The 16,827-nt window shown below is 52.0% G+C and overlaps 1 protein-coding gene across 7 annotated transcripts in view; it reads right to left on the bottom strand.

Annotated features, from left to right (window-relative positions):
- Positions 1 to 16,827, bottom strand: part of SLC41A1 (solute carrier family 41 member 1) — a 34,478-nt gene that overhangs the window by 4,935 nt on the left and 12,716 nt on the right. Inside the window, exons 1-9 of one of the 7 annotated variants that reach the window (XM_052698489.1) lie at positions 13,056 to 13,152; positions 12,633 to 12,699; positions 11,494 to 12,545; positions 6,253 to 6,360; positions 2,709 to 2,780; positions 2,284 to 2,428; positions 2,040 to 2,186; positions 1,354 to 1,501; positions 716 to 795 (exon numbers count right to left, since the gene is read on the bottom strand). In XM_052698489.1, coding sequence (XP_052554449.1) covers positions 716 to 795; positions 1,354 to 1,501; positions 2,040 to 2,186; positions 2,284 to 2,428; positions 2,709 to 2,780; positions 6,253 to 6,360; positions 11,494 to 11,871 — 1,078 coding nt within the window. In that variant the 5' untranslated portion in view covers positions 11,872 to 12,545; positions 12,633 to 12,699; positions 13,056 to 13,152. The other 6 variants (XM_052698490.1, XM_052698486.1, XM_052698487.1 and 3 more) reach the window with 6 other exon arrangements.

The raw sequence follows: 16,827 nt of genomic DNA, 5'->3' as shown, positions 1-16,827 counted from the left end.
GCTGGGACAGTGCAAGACAGTCTATTCCTGACACAAACTCCACTTCTGCAGGATGTAAAGAGCTGAGACAAAGAATGCTGCTCCGCAGTTTCCCCCAGGGTCTCCTAGTAAAATACATACAGTACTATCATGGCAGCTTTGATTGGAAGGAATATATGAAACAAACATGACGAGTTGGTCACCAGAACAGACACTGGAAGCTTAAAGCTGCTGCTTTTTGCATGAAGCACAATGAAACTCTGGAACTCACCAACCCAAAGATGCGCTGCTGCAGAATTAACTCAATTTATTGCAAGGCTGAGAACTAGTGCACAACAGAGTTTCCTTGGTTCATTAGGCAGAAAGGAGGTCAAAGCTTCATTCCAGAACAATCTAGATTTCCTGACTCAAGTTGCAAACCCAAATCTTTATGTTACTGAGTGCTGCAGGGTTTGTATCTTGGATCAGGTGTCTTCCACCAGCCAGAAGTGGAAAACAAACACAGCTCTTGTTGTGGCTCAGACTTGGAAAGCTTCTCTCAGGCAACAGCCTCCCCTAGACCTGTTACCCTCTGCTGAAGGAGAAGCCACACTGCTGTAAAGGCTGGGTCTAACCTCATCTCACTGGTGATCTAGCAGAATTAGCCTCCTTAATCTGCCTGCACTGAGGCAGAGGCCAATTTCAGTGTCTGCCAAGAACCATCAGAGCTGCAATATCAGCATGGAAAGGAGCTTACCATTAATGACTGGTGTGAAGACAGCCATCCCAGCAAAGTTTGGATCTGAGACTGTTCTGTCCAGAATTAAACCCCCAACACTGCAGAGGGAAGAACGAAGAGGTCAGTGCTGAAGGCTCATCAGGCAGCACACAAAGCACTGCAGGTCCCCTCTGCTGCAGTCTGTGCACTGGGTGATGCATCCACCCACTGACCTGTGCAACCTCCCCAGGTGTAAGTGCATGGTTTAAGGCCTTGATATTTGGTAACAAAGGAAAGTTTTAGCACAGTCTTTATCCCCCAGCATACAGCTTACTGCAACACAGTGATCAACAGCAACCCTGCCCTTCAGAGGGCAAAGAAGGCTCCTGTGAGGACTGCTGGACAGGAGCTGCAGCCGTGCCAGCTGTGCAGCACTCAGCACAATGCTGAGGCCTTGGATTCCAGCAGTCAGGTGCTCAATATCCCTGGGCCTCAATCCCAATGGAAAACACAACCTGACCTCTGCTTCCTGGCAGAGGCCACTGTGAAAGGAGAAGTTTGGTTCTCCATCTTCTTTTGGAATCTGTCAAGCGTGAAATGGGTTGGAAGGGCTGGGGGAAAAAAGGGGCGTTTTCTGTTTGTGTTTCAGGGAGAAGAACTCTTGCACATCTTCCTACCTGCTAATTGCCATTGCAATGATGACTGGCTCCCAGCCAGAGTACAGCACCTCCCGAGTCGCTGCATTCTTCTTGGCAATGATGATCCAGATGGGCAGCAGAGCTATGAAGAAGGCACACACCAAAGGATTCACGTATGCTTTGCTCTCTGAGGGGGAAATAAGCAAAGGCAGCAGATCAAGGACACATCCTCAGCAGTGAGCACATACTTCAGCTGAGCTCATCAGCCCTGCCAGCAGAGAGCTGCCATCCCCACAGTCAGAACCATACAAACAAGAGCCAGCTTTTCCTCCTCATGCACCTGCTGAGTGCATCTTCAGTTTCCCAACTGCTCCTTCCTACTCCCCAGTCCTGGGTGAGACATCCCAGCAATGCTTCACCTTTGACTGAACCTGGCTGAGTCACATCCTCTGCATCCCAGCCGCCAGGGAAGGAGAATGGAGGAGAGGGAGGAGGAAATGTACAGCACACAGCTGTAGCTCTGCACTGAGGAGCCCCCAGCCGGTGCTGACAGCACACAAGGTTAAAACCAAAGCTGCCTTCCCCCACTGTTTTAGCCCTACCAAGCTGCTGGCACTCAGAAGCCCCAGAAGGATTAAGGGTAAAGGAACAGGGTGAAACTCAAGGGAGACATTGCAGCAGACGCAAGGACAAGGGAGAGACAAAAGCCTTTTGTTGCTCCTCACCCAGCTCTTTGTACAAGCCCCAGCTGATTCCTGAAAGCAGAGCCAGGGTGATGAGATCCCCCAGGCTGGCAGCAATTGGTGTAGCCACGTTATCAGGATTGATTCCCATCTTCCTGGATCCAATGATGACTCCAATCATGATCATGCCTACAGCAAAAAAAGAGGAAGAAAATAGGATGAAGGCAAGGAGAGCCCAGCATGTTAGGAAGAGGTGCATGGAGAACGTACATGATGCATCTCCTACCCAGAACAAGGGAAGCAATGAAAGCAGTAGCCACGCTGCTGGCACAGAGCAGGACAGCGTGGTCAAGGCTGAAGTGCCCATCTGGAATCCATCCAAATATCACAGCTGCAATCGAGGCCAGGAAGCCAACCACGGTAGCCTGAACCTGAAAAGAAAAGCAAAATCATCATCAAGAAGACTGAGGCAAAAATGATACTGGGGTAAACTATTTCAGGTGGGTTAGCATTCAGCAAGGAAACACCAAGTTCAACCTTCAGGGCAAAGTAACCAAGGGATAATAAGGTGCCATTTGTCTCCCTGCCAGACGTGCAATACTGAATACCCAAGTCAGTACCCAAGAGAAGACATTCAAGCCTTCTGACACCTCTTTCAAGCTGGATTTCAACAACTACCAACTTCCCATGTTTTCTTCCTCATTTTCTTACCTGTATCAGAGCCATGTTCCCTGTTATCATCTTCCAGAGCTCTTTGGGTGTATCCATTTGGCCAATATTAGCCTGCAAGAAGACATCAGGGCATCAGCAGACCATTAAAAGACGGATGGCATTTTGCACTTGCTAACAGTCAGATTCTTGCCTTTCAGCCACGCAGGTTTGTGCCAGGAGCAGGAGAGAATAATGACTGCAAATCCTCACCTCTCATAGCAGAGCAATTTAGCAGCAAAGGCACGTGTGCCCACGTGCACACAGATGCACAGCCAGGGTACATCTCTGTAGTGACAGCCAAGTTTGGGGCACGCAGCTCTGTATACATGGGCTACAAAGCCCAAGCAACAACCTGTAGCTCTTCCAACAGTTAACCTGGCTTTGTTGCCCAGCACACCAAAGCTGTTCCCAGTTTCAGCTTTGACACCTCTCTCCATCAGCAGGAACGGGCTGACACACTTCTATGCAGCAAGAGCAGAGCGCTACAGAAGGAATTTTGAAGGCAGCATAAGGCAGAACCAACAGCAATAGAAATTCTGATGAGAATCCTGCCAAAGCAACAAGATACACTCTGCCCTCACTCAGAGCCACGCGCTGCTGCTTGAATTTACTTCAGTGGTGACCAAGCCAAGCCTGGCCCAGGCCCAGTCGGGTCACACTACCTCTCGATTTGGCCAGCCAGGAAGGAAGCAGGGGTTGCACAGATCACAGGTCAGCTGAGTGCCCCCAGCTCTGACACGGGACAAGGCCAGAGCAGCACCATGTGGGCACAAGGAGCTGGCAGCAAGAACCACTGGTGGCGATAAAAGTTGAGTAAACAAGGCTAATGCCACGTGGAGACCTAGTGAGAAGCAGGAAGCAGCCATGGCACACGGGTCATCTGGCATCACTACGGGAGATGCTAATCAGAACAACCAGAACAGAAGGAAAGCTGCTTTAATTTCTTGGCATACAATCCAAACAAAACCCAGCAGAATCCCTGCAGGTCGCAGCTTACACAGGAGTTCTGCTCTCCCCAGCACCTTCTGGTCCTCACAGTAAGTTGGAAAGGACAGGCAGAGAGATTGCGCCTGCATACAATCTTGTAGTATTCAAAGCTGATGAACATGAGGGAGAAACAAGTTTGTCACTATGAAATCACAAGGGAGAGGCTCAAGAAACGTGAAGTAGTTGCACGATGGAGTCACTGGCTGAAAGTGTCAGACTTGTGACAAACAATAGAGCAGCGATTCCTGCCCCTCAGGTTTCTTTCCTGTCTACACAAAGAAAGAAATCTGCCATCAGCCAACCCTCCTTACTGCACACACACTGCAGAGAGCTGCCAGGCCACGTCCACCACCACTCAGATCTGCCCATCTCCAGGGTGAATCCTTCTGGTTGGTTCAGGTGAAGGGAAGAAAGACTGGGGAAAAACAAAACCCTGACCATCGAGCTGCACTGAGCACATCCAGCACAGGAATCTGAGCTCCATGCGAAGCCTGACCTTAACATTCCTGCCACATGGCAATTAGGTTGGGATTAACATAACCTAGCTGTAGTCACTGGCAACAGGATTTTAATCCTCTAACTTAATGGGAGAGTTTTGCTTCTTAATTGCAAAAGGAGCTTCTGAGGTGACTTAATGCAGCACTAATTAGAAACCCACAATCTCAGGAATCCTTCCAAGTCTGCTTTCCTGCGGAGCAAGCAAGAGAACTGCATGGTGAAGCACTGCCCAGAGGAGAGCCCACTCCCCATGGGAAAAAAGGGAACACTAAAGAGGCTGTCAAAGCCCATCATGCATCAATACGAGGGAGTGGTGTGCAAGGCTGGGAGATTCACACAGAAGCAGCACAGCCTTCATGGGAGGAAGGAAAGCAGGGGAAGAAGGCAGGACAGGCGTGTGAACTGGAGGGATGCTCTCTGTGCCAGTTGCCTGGTGACTCTGCTGCAGCCACCAGAGCAGATGGGAGAAAGTTCTGCATTCCTGTCACTTCCCACACAGCCAGGACAGCCTCATTTCCCCACCAAGCTGCTCTGGGCCAACCCCATCAGGATGGGGATGGAGAAAACCAAGGCTGCAGAAAAACTTTGCTATCTATCTTGGTCCCAGCAGAGCTAAGCGCTCACCCTGATCAGTCCACGCTTAAAGTGTGCTCTGAAAGCTGGCCAAGCCAAGGCCAAGAGGGAAAATGGCCTGTGTTCGGGTCAGTGAGGATTCTGACATGATCTGAACAATAGGGAATGAATAAAACAAAGGGATTTGTTTCTGAGAACGAAGGAGCAAACAAAGCTCAGCCGGCCACAAGCTGCAGCGCTCAGCCTGACCCTGCGAGTGCAGGAGCACAGCAGCTTTGTTCTCTCCAGCAGCACCTGGAGGGAGGAGATCAGCACCAAGAGAAGCTGTTCCCAGGTGGAGGTGGTTCCCAGCAGAGCTGGGGCCAAGCCAAGGGCAAGTGAAGCCCACATGCCTCTGGTTCAGTGAGTTAAAAGGCACTGAGGAGCAAAGAGTCTCAGCATGGATCACCCCACTGCTTAAGATGGAAGAAAGAGAAGCCAGAGGAGCAAATACACCGAGCTCTTCTATGCTTCCCTATGCTTTCTCCTGCAGCAACCAGAAAGAGAGCATGATAAGCAGCAGTGCCATGCTTGCTGCTGCCACCCAGACAGACCATTCTTCATCTGCAGTGCCAAGGCTGAGCCCAGGCTCTGGCTGCAAGGGCTCTCTTCCAGCACTACCCAGCACAGAAACAGTAGAAGTAAACACAGCAGGTAGCTAACACCCTGCAGATGTAAGGTTCAGAGCTACACGCTCACCATGGCACCCACAGAAACATCAGGCTGTCACTTGCTGTCACATCCAAGTAGATGCTTTGCAGATGGAGTATTACTGTCCCCGTTAAAAGAAGATGCCTCTCTCCAGTTCTGCTCAGCTACAGAGAGACTGCTGTGTTACAGAAACGTTTAAACACAAAGCAATTCATTTACAGCTGGACTAAGACACTATTCTGAGGAGCCAACAGAGCCTGTCTCCATTTCTCATAGGGAGCTCACTGTTATGTGAGAATCAGACTGAATTCTAGCAAGAGAAATGCCCTGCCATTCCTCTCCATCATTTTGAAGAGGCTGTCAATCCACCTGACAACTCTCTCTGCAAGCTCTCCTCCATCTCAGCCTTTGCTGTACAACTCTCTGCAGGCTCTCACCTCCCAGCCCTGCTGAACCTGGCTTGTTTTGGCCTGCTCCGTGTGCTCTGGTTGCATCCCTGCACCCAGCTTCCTTGTAAATGAAACCAGATCCAAACACTCCAGGTACTAAACTGCCAAAGCCTTTTTGTGCACCATCCCTCCAGGCTCACGAGCAGACAAGGAAATGAACTGTCAGCAAAGCTTAAGGACTTCTGAGCCTTGAAATCTGATCAGTCAAACGGGATGGAAACACCTGGCTAGACAGTTCAGCTCCAACCTGTGCTTTGGGTGGTCACTGCATTCATACACACGTGCAAATCCCTTCCTGCCTCCCCAAAAACAGACATCCTGCTCCTCAGCACGCCCTGGATACTCACAGCTGTTGACAGGCGAGATGCCAGCGTCATCTCCAGGTTCCCCTTCAGACCCAGCAGTGCTGGCACCAAGATGAAAACCTCGGTCACGTATTTGAAGACATCCCAGTGCTGCAAGATCGAAACAAGAAAAGACCAAATAATAATAATAATAATAAATCACAGCTGTTAGAAACCTTGGCTTTGGATTGAGAACCTCCTCCACTGCCTTTGCACTCTGGCACTGCTTGCGTGCAGCCCTGAGTAATGACTCAGTTTCACTCCCAGTCCTGGTGCCACGCTTTTCAGCAGTGTCACTGCTCTGACATTTACGCAGCAGTGACCGCACGGTTCCTGCAGAGCTTACAAACAGGATCTCAGCCTGCAACTTTCAGTTCAAAATCCCCCAAAGCTCAACTGCTGACAAAACACTTACGCACGTAGAGGCCAAGAACAGGGAGAGAGGAAGAAGCTCTGCCCAACACACGCCGGTTTTGGCAGAACCCAGCACTGAAGTTTGCCCACAGGCATTCCTCACACGAGCTTCTTCCAAACACCTCGCAGAGCTGCAGCTCCCTGGTGCTGCCAGCCCCAAGCAGTGGCTCACTGCTGTCTCTGCTCCCACTTCCACTGCAGAGGGGTTGGAACCACGTGCTTATTAAGATCCCTTCCAACCTAAGGCGCTGTATGACCCTAAGATGCTCTCCCAGAGGTGTGTGCCCTCGCTCTACCTGGCACATACAGCACACCTGCAGGTATCTGCAACCCAGTTTCTCTGGACAAGAGACAGAACAGGCAAGAAAAAAGAGTAACTGTTGGGCATGCAGTCTCATAGGAGAGCAGCTGGCTTCCCAGAAAACATGAAACCATCCCCAAAAACTCACAACTACGTTAAAAAAAAGTATGAATGCAGGCTGTGCAAACCTCTCTGCCTGATTCCCTGTTCTCACGAGCGTTTTGAAGGAAGATTGCTGTGTCCAAAATAACCCCTGCTTCCCACACTGCTTAACTGGCATCCTCCTCAGAGGAAGCTGCTGGAATGGTGCGTTGAGAAGCTGCCTCCTGTGCTGAGCACGTTGGCAGCTGCAGTTTCCTTCCTGCTGTTACCTGCCCTGGGCCCTGTGTCCTCAGCTCCCCCCTTGGCAGTGCTGCTCAGGCTGAGCACCCAGAAGGATGTGGAATTCCTTCTAGGACAAGGAACACTACAGCCAACACCTTACAGCGAATGAAGCTCCCTACCTGCACGATGAACACCTTCCTGTTGGGAAAGACTTCAGTTATTTTTGTTTATTTTTCCATCCTTTGTGATGCTTGCCTCCGGCTCTGGGACACTCAAAGCCAACGAGCTCCAGCTTCCTGCCAGGTCTTTTCCAGTACCCTGCTCAAACTGCAAGCACTGGAAGAACAGTCTGATAGAGAAGCGTGATCACAGGAGGCTGCTGAGCACTTGAGAAGGATGAACTGGGACCATTTCTCAGCCACTCAAAAAGCACTCCTCTGTTTAGCACATCTGACAGCGCTGTGAGAACAGCCAATAACGTTCCCACCCCCGGGTGCAGGGATGGAAGCTGCTCAGCTGTTCCAGGCACTCCTCAGAGCCCCCCACTGCAGGTTCCACACGCTCACCTCCTCCTGAAGCAAATTCTCTCCCGGCTGCTGCCATGGGCAGTGCCCAAGGAAACCCTGCAGCCTCTGAACTGCTTGCACACAGTGAGCCTGAGCCCCGGAGACTTCCTGCCCACAGCCAGAAGTGCCTTAAAAGCTACATCTCTGCACAGCCATCCCAGCCAGCAGTGCAGAGGGATGCTTCCTTGCAGCACCCACCACTGAGCAGACAGAGGAGGGAGAATCAGTCTGAAAGACTTCCTTTGGCACAGCAGCACACCAGGCTGTGCTTCCTTTAAGGTCACACCTAGGAACAGCGAGCCCTGCTCTCCTCAGCCTATTTTTAGGCAGGCATGGCAGTCATTACAATGATTTTGCTGCTTGCTGTAACTGGCAAATCCTTTACTACGACTTCCCTGTGCAGTACCTGGAATTCAGTCAGTGTGCAGCACGCTCCCACTTTGCAGCAGGACGAGCTGGGTGTCAGAATCACTTCCTGAAAGGAACGCCATCGCTGGTCTGACCACAGGCTGGAAGTGCTGTGCAACACCTGCCTGGCTCCTCCTTCCTCCAGGCAGACCACAGGGGCACTAAAAGGGTCAGGCAATAGCCAGCATAGGGCTGCAGCCCTCTGCACTTCATCCCAGTGCCAGCCGTGCAGGTTAACCTTTAAAGGAGGCTGCGCTGCAAACCAGTGCCAGGAGCTGCTGTAACTGAGTAAGACAGAGGTGTTGCTGGGGAAAGGAAAAAAAGCCATCTTTGGGGACAGAAAACAAGATTTCTGCAGACATCAGCAGCTCGTTTTACTGCAAAGAGCAGGACCTGTGGGCTCCTGCCAACGTGCTTAATATAAGATGTTACACAACACTGGTCTACGGGCACTTTGTACGTCTCCAAGGCCTCCTGGCTCCTGCAGAGCACAGCCTTACAGGAGAGCCTCTTCACTCGCCCCATAAGGGAGCAGACAGCACAGCTCACACGGGTTGCCTTACTTCACCCACATCTGCCCAGCAGAGGCACTGGGTTCCAGCATCAAGCCCAGGTGGTGTTTTGCTGTTCTTCCAGGCTTGCTGCGTTTCAGAGGCTTTGCACCTGCAGGCATCAGATACTTCCAGGACAACAGCTGCTTTTTTGGCCTCTGCTGTGTTCAGTTGCTGTGTGTGGGGTTAAAGCGTGCAGCAGCATCGTGAGTCGGAGCAGGATGGTGACTCAGGACAGCTCAGAGGGAAGGAAGTGCTGTGAAGCAGCAGGTCAGAGCTATCGCTGCCTCAGCACACGGCATCTTGGCCCTCCCAATGCCCCAAAGAGACAAGCAGCCTTGCCAGGAGAGCTGCAGCCCCGAGGAGGAAAGCACCAGGCACAGCAGATGCGTGAGGAGTCATGTAAGATTCTTCCAGGATCACCCCTTCAACCACAGCACTCAGTGGGGTGAGTCTGAAATTCAGGACAACAGCACAGCAATGAGAAGTGGGCCAGAGCTGGACGAAGAAGCAAGGCTCAGCATTCCCCACTGCTCCCAACGGGGATGCTAACACCAGAGGTGGCCAAATGGGGAATGAGCAGATGCCCTCCTCCATATTCAACCCCATCTAAAGCCTCTCCAGGGAGCAGGCAAGTCTGGAAAACAACAATCAAAGCTCTGCAGGGAGAGGGGACTGTGCCAACAGCGCCCTGCTGTATACAGAGAAGCAGGTGGCACACGTGTAGGTCTCCAAATCCAAAGGGAGCAGAAACAAATTAATAGGGACACATTAATGGGACAACGTGGCCAGAGGCCAGGGCTGCTTGTTTTCACACCGGGGAGACAAATTACAGCTGGTTGATTATTCTATTTGTCTCAAGTGGAGCAAATTGAGTGCATGGAGCCTTCCATCCATCAGAAACCACGGCGACATCCAAAGCAATGGGACTCCTGCCTGCCCCCAGCAGCTCGCTGCCTCCTTCCCCAAGGCTCTGAGCCTCTGGGAAGCCAGTTCTTAAGATCAGCTCCCCAAACTCCACAGGCAGACAAGCTGAGACCACACGTTTCCCTCCCCCGTTTCCACCCTATGGCATTTAGATGCCTCATTTAATCCCAAGGCTAAAGGGAGTTAAAGGAGTTGGCAGGACACGCTGCGTAGCTCCACGCTGAGCTGCTGTGGAACAGAGGAATTATGAAGCTTTACTTCTAATGGCCATAAATAAAAGGCAGGAGGGCACAGCAGTGTGCCACAGTATCCCACCCAGACCCTCCCCTCCCCAGGCAGGAGGGCTGTTCCTCCTCCAGGAAGGACCTGGGGCTGAGTTCAAAGCCCTGGTCCAGGAAATTGCCAGAAGAGCCAAACGTGAGCTTACAAGGATTTTGCAAACGACAACATGCTTGAAATTTCTCTCTTTTCAAGGAATCTATTCTAGTAAATCTCTTCTGGCTTAATTTAGCACAGCCAGCCCTTCCTGTTCCGAGGCACAACTCATGCTTCACAACTCTCCCAGCAGGTTGCATCAGGAGAAGCTGTAAAGATGACCAGCGTGCTAAGGCATGCAGGAAGCAGCCAGTGGGGCAAAACAGCAAAAGAAGTGCCTGCCTGACAACCTGCACACATGGGAAAGACCCTGCCTCACTCAACAGACTGCTGGCACGCAGCTCAGGTGCAGAATCACTGCCACCAATACACACACAAATGGCTGACATAAGTCTTTTTATGTCAGCATCACAAGGGCTTGTTTACACTATTTGAGTAAATGAGAGAGCATCAAAGAGAAATTTCGGTTGACTGCAGTTCCAACGTGGCACCACCTGCCTGCTGCTGCTGATCAAACCTTGTGCCTCACTCACTGCTCTGTGCTGGGCATCAGGACCAGGAACTCTGCACAGGAGGAGGGGGTGAGCAGCTGATCAGCTGCCAGAGACACCTGCTTGGATTTCCATGCTTGAAAGGCACGGCCTGGTAAGTCAGCACATTGCCCACGTAAAGCTGAAGTGAGCTGTGTGCTTCCCACAGTGCCACCCACCTCGAAACACCTAAGGAGACGTCTGGTAACGCAGCAGTTTGCAGCTGGAGGTATCACCAGCTCTCTGGCTGGTCTTTCCTAAGAATCAGCTCCACACAGCTCTCGGGAGGAATCCTGTTAGCCCAATTGCTCTCAGGTTGCTTCGAGCACATGAGAAGACAGAGCAGAGCCACTCAGCCTGAGCAACACACCAGCAAGTGTCCTGCACTCACTGCAGCACGGGGATCATTAACCCAGCTGGCACCAGCCCAGCGTGCTGAAACAGTACAGCAAACACCACAGGCACTAACAGGAAACGGGACCCAGGGAACTGTGGAGCAGGGCTGGGATGATGGTCATCATCAGGGGATGATTACCACATTATTCCCAGCAGGAACGTGCATCAGTTCCCAGATAGGTCCTTTGGCTGCACATTCAGTAGCCATGACCTTGTCCTAAGAGCTGGAGCAGGGCTGCAGTGTGTAGGGGTGACCAAAGGGCTCCTTCCCTTGCTCCAGGCACTGCTGAGGTCTGCCTCAATCCCAACTGCCGTTCAAGGGAACACAAGTCTTCCCTTTGTAGTTGCTATTTGTCAAACTGGTCTTGCAATTCACATACCCCCTAGCTTAGGATCAAGCCTACAAAGATGGGGTTCAGAGCCCAGCGCCACACCTGAGAGGTTAATCTTACCTGCACAATGTCCAGCACCATTCCAGCAGCAACTGTCCCAAAGCCTGCCAGGAGGAAGGGGAAGAGCACTTGCAGCCCGATGGAAAAGGAGGTCTCCTTGAGCGGAGAGGCTGGCTCAGGGCCTCTGTCTGTGCTGGTGTCATCACTTTCGTTGCTCTGGCTGCCATTTTCCAGCAGGGCATCCTCTTCTCGCACACCTTTAGCGTTGGCACGGGACTCCAGCACCACCACTTCCACCCCGACGCCATCAGGTCCCAGGAAATTGGAGGGCTCCACCAGCTGCCCCCGGTCCGGACTGACGAGGCAGTCCATGGGCACAGCAGGCAGCACGGCACCATTGGCCTGGTGGGTCTCCTTCTGCTCTGGCTTGGAAGACATGCTGCACAGAGGCTATCCTGAACCTCAGCTCGGTGGGCCTACAGCCAGCAGCTGTTCCAGAAGAGACCTTCTGCCAGGAGCTTACACAAATGGCCTTTCCGGCATCTAGAGGCCACCTCTCCTACCCCTGCTCTCCTGCCTTTGAGTGCAGAGACTGCTCCCGCAGCAGAGATCCCCATCAAGCAAAGTCCAGGAATGGGGGACACCAACAGCTGAGCCAGCAGAGAACACAGCGGGACCTGGGAGCTACAGCAAGTTCTTCCTTGTCCTCCTTCCTTCCAGCACTGGGAGGTACACAGCCACCAAGGCAGGATCCAAGCTTCTCCTCTTTGACGTGTGAGGCTTTAGCACATCTTTCTCCAGGTTTTCTTCCAGCAGCACAGCTGTTGTGATGGAGCACACGAGGCAGAGTGAAAAACAGATGCAGTAAAGATCACTGAATAAAACAGAAGCTTAAAGGAAGCAGAGGAGAGCTGTGAGATGGGTTGGCTTTCAGGGTGATACAATCCAGCTCTTCTTACTCTCAGGGCTTTGTTACTTTCTCCAGTGGCACTTTTCCTCTGCAGAACTCGAGCCTGACAGCTCCTGCAGGCGTTTGCTTCGATCCAGCCTGCTTTCTGCTCTCTGCCAAGCTGCCAGCACCGCCAGCGAGTTCCAAGTGTCACCGCCGTCCTCTTCCAAAAGAAATTTCTCACCTTACAGCACGAGGCACGGAGAGTTCTTATTTAAAGTAACAGCAGCTCCCAGTTAAGGTTACTTACTGAGGCGAGCAGGCTGCAGGGAAGGAGCTGGCATTTAGACTCTCCTCTCCGAAAACCCGGCTTTCACCTGAAACACACCGAAAGGAAAACATAAAAACAAAAGGTGATTCTTTAGCTCTCGCAGCACAACGCCTCATTCATCCCGCAGCATCCTCCTTCGCAGCTCGACACGTCGACAGCCGCCGCGCCGCTCCGGTCGCTCCTCCCAGCCGCGGTGCGGTGCCGGATGGCCGCGGACGCTCACGCGGAGCCCCCAGCCGGGATGCCGCAATCCCGCAGCGCTCGCAGCCGTTTTTCCCCCACGCCACGGGAAGCACGCGGCTCCCACTACCCGCAGCGACCTCGGCCGACCCCCCGCCCTCCAGCACTGGATCCCCGCGGGGCCGAGCGGCTCTCGCCCCTCCGCCCGCCGTCTCGCCTCACCGCTCCGCTCCGCCGCCCGTAGCCGTGCCCATGCGCGGCGGGGAGGGGCGCGCTGCCCACGCACCGAGCAGAAGCCCCGCCCCCCCGCCCAGAAAAGGGGGCGTGGCCTGGATCACGTGACGCCGAGCCCACCTGGAGCGCTCCGCGCTGCCGAGCGCGAGCCAAAGGGAGCTTCGTAATTAGAGCTCACGTCAATTAAGCGAGGCACCGCGATTAGAGAGCTCGTTTGGGACGCAGGCCCAAAAGCACCGACTCGGCCCGAACGCCCCTTTGCTTCTCAGGCCTCTGCCAGCCCGAAGGCTTCAGCAAAGACAGCCTGCAATATCAGCGCGTGCACCAAACCCACCGTAAAAACCTCCAGCTGCTCCTCCCCGCTCAGTGCACAACTGCCTTCCTGACCGAACCGAGCTCTGATTCCTGTTTCCCTTTTATTTCCTTTTTTTTTTTTTTTCTCTCCCCCTGCACAAATGAAACTTGTGACCAGCGGCTGTTTTTCCTTCCTGCCTTCCCTTCCCTTCTCTTTCCTCCCAGGAAGCAGCCAACCACGAGTTGCTGCCCGGAGGTGACGCCATGCCCAGCTCCGTGCCCTGGGGATGCTCAGGAGCACCACCAGCATTGAGACGTGCATGGGAGAGGAAGCACAGCTCAGATCTGTGCCCTGCGGCTGCGGTGACTTCATTCCTCACAGCAAGGAAAAGGAGGCAGCTCCTTGAAGGCATCAGGACACACATCGAGGCTGAAGACTCTAAAGATGTGTGCTGTGCTGCTTAACTCTTTTCTGCTCACGTTGAATATTGGGAGTTTGCTGAAACATTTTGTACTTTGGAAGCAAAGGCGCAGCAGAATACATCCAGCTATACATACAGAATATGTCTATTATCCATCTATCAAGCAGTATGAAGATAGCTCCAATAAAACTACCATGGTTTTCCAACTCCCCCTGGCCCCAAAACCCTTTGCAGGTGTCTAAGAAAGCTGAACTGCTGCAGCAGATCAGCACGCTGCTTTCAGTGCGTTAACAGCAGCCAAGTGCACTCCACTTTGCTCCTATCTGCTGCTGCTCTGTCTACTTGAACCCACTGTTCCAAAGGCTAACGAGCATTAGTGATACATTTGTGCTAATTTAATTCTCACAACCTGTGATGTGATACTGGCAAAGAACCATAGAAAATCTGAGGCATACAGAGTGATATCTAAACTGAAGCACTGGTCTAGCATTAAATGTGGAGGTTGGTGGCCCTACCTGTGGCAGGTGGGTTGGAGATTCATAATCCTTGCAGCTCCTTCCAACCCGGGCCATTCTGTATTTATGTGAATCAGCAGCAGTTCCACACTGCAGCTGGGATGGCAGCCTCAAATCCTGCCCCCAGCCTTCGTCCTCCTTTGTCCAAACAAACCTGGTCTGCAAGGCTGTGCCTTCATCTTTCCTTCCTGACCTGGAAAATTCATCTCTCCCCCAGAATAACCACTCTTCCCCCACCCCCATAAAGACAACGTGCACCAAAATGTGACCTTGTTGATCAGCAGCCCGGCCAGCTGCACGCTCAGGAAGTGGAAGCGTGAAGACAAAAAGCTACATGAGACAAGGGAACAGAAATAGATGAAATCCTCAGCAGCTACGCTGACGCGCAGAGATCAGAAAGGCAGAGGATGAAAGGGCAGGAAATGGCTTTCCAATTACAGGGGAGCAGGTACCAAAGGCAACAAATGTTTGGAAAGGAAAGGATTTACCACTGAGCTACACTGGATCATGGAACTTGGTGGCCATGTGTTTCACAGCACTCACGTGAGTCCAGTACTGCCACGCTAACACAGCACTGTCCTGCTCTGGACATGAACAAGAAGATCCAGCAAAAGAAAGTAATTTGGTCAAAGCTGGTCAAAACTAAAAGCTGTCATATAATGTGAGAGTGTTCTGGGAGGTCTGGAGCCTTTGCTCCCTGTTCTAGCTTTGCTGCAGTCCGTCCCAGATCCAAACTCAGACTAATGAGGATATGGGTAATGACTTATTTACCCCTGCAGACGTCAGTCCTGAGCAAACAGTTCACCATAGCAGGCAACACTGGAAGCTGACCCCAATCTGGCCCTGATCTGGTAGAAGAAACGCAGCTCATGGAATTTTGTTTTCTAGCCCTGGAAACAAACAAAACCAGCACCATCCTTTTTCTCAAGGATTAAACAACGTCTCTCAACTGCACTCAGGTGTCACCCACGTGCTGTGTCTGCTGCAACAAACACAGGCTGCCCTCAGCCAGGAACATCCTGAGGGCTTTCAGCCATGGGAGAGCACCTGGCACAGGGGAGCTGGAAGGTTTTGGCTTCCTGTGCTCCAGGGCAAAGATTCCTGTGTCACAGCTGCTGATCCAGTGACAGCACAGACATCTGCCACGTGGGGACTGGAAACATGCCTCTCATTGCTGCTCTGCTCTGGATATAAGCTGCAAATTCATTTATATGCTGAAATTAAGGCGAAAAAAGGACTAACAGCACAAGGCTGCTGGGATGGAGAAGTGAGAATCAGCTCTTGACTCTCCACTATCCCCCACTCCATAATGGTCCCTTCACTTCCCAACAGCCCAAAGGGGACACTGGATTAATTCTGATGTCTAAGTAAAACTACACAGTACTGCAGTAATAAGATTTAAGTATCCAAGTGGACTTGGAAGGATAAAAGCACTGCAGGGCACATTACTCTTCTTAAGTACTTACACAGCTTGCCAGGTAGGCTGAAATCAGCCCTGTACCAAAGTTAGAGCACGGTCAGTAGGGAAGCTACAAAGTTTAAATGTGGTTTGGATACGTACATAACAGATGTAGTGGCTGTAGTACAGCCAGAAAAAGAAAAAAAAACAACCAACCTTTCAGGTTTCCTCTTGTAAGCTTTCTGGAGGAGCTCAACTCCCTTGCTGTGGCTTTGGATCAGTCTGTGACAGTAACCTGCTGCTGCCTCTCTCTAATCACCTTTATCAAACAGAAAACACAAAAATCAGCTGGCAGAGCTGTGCTAGCCAGACAGAAAGCATGCAGAGAACCTCAGCATTGCCATGCAGTGAGCACAGCCTGAGCAGAGGATTATTGCCATGAGCTAGAAGGAGCTTTCTGATTACTTAGAGAAGTAACTGAAGTGCAGCCAGGCTCCTCCGTGTGGCTGTCCCAGAAGTGCACTATTGGGCACAGTGCTCAACCATCCAAGTGCTCACAAGGCTACAGTAAACCACAAAATGATGCTGGATTAAAGTTATAAAACAAAAGATACGCCCAAAAGCTTCCTGGGATACGCATTGTCACTTTGCACGTTGCCCCTCACACCCCACTGCCCAGGCACAGGCCGACACAGAAGTGCATTCACTCTTTGTCTCCCACCCGTTGCACTGACCACCCTTCCATGCAGTCATTTTCCTTCCTGCTGAGAACTGAGTGCAGCTTCCTTTGGGGCCCCCCATCCCAGCTCTGAAATCAGTCAGCAAGATCTCTGCAGTGCAGTGCAGGGCAGGGCAGGGCACTCCCTTCCCCCCCATGCTGAGCTCTTGATCACAGCCTCCCTGGCAGCTGAGCCCCCTGCACGGCAGTGCTGACCACACGCTGTCTGTGTTGTTTGGTTAAAGCCAATAAACCCCAGGGCAGCACTGCTGAATACCTCCAGGCTTTGCTGTGAGCACTGGCAGATGGTGGCATGCGATTGGTAGGGCTGTAAAAGAGACCTCAGAAGTGAAGGCAGTGTCATTTCTCTAAGAGCTGAATCTAGGGACTAAAATGACAACCCCATGGCTGT

The sequence above is a fragment of the Tympanuchus pallidicinctus genome, unplaced genomic scaffold (genome assembly GCF_026119805.1).
Source record: "Tympanuchus pallidicinctus isolate F22 unplaced genomic scaffold, pur_lepc_1.0 scaffold32, whole genome shotgun sequence".
NCBI lineage: Eukaryota > Metazoa > Chordata > Aves > Galliformes > Phasianidae > Tympanuchus > Tympanuchus pallidicinctus.
Note: the sequence above shows the minus strand (reverse complement) of the source record. Positions and strands in the feature narration are given on the sequence as shown.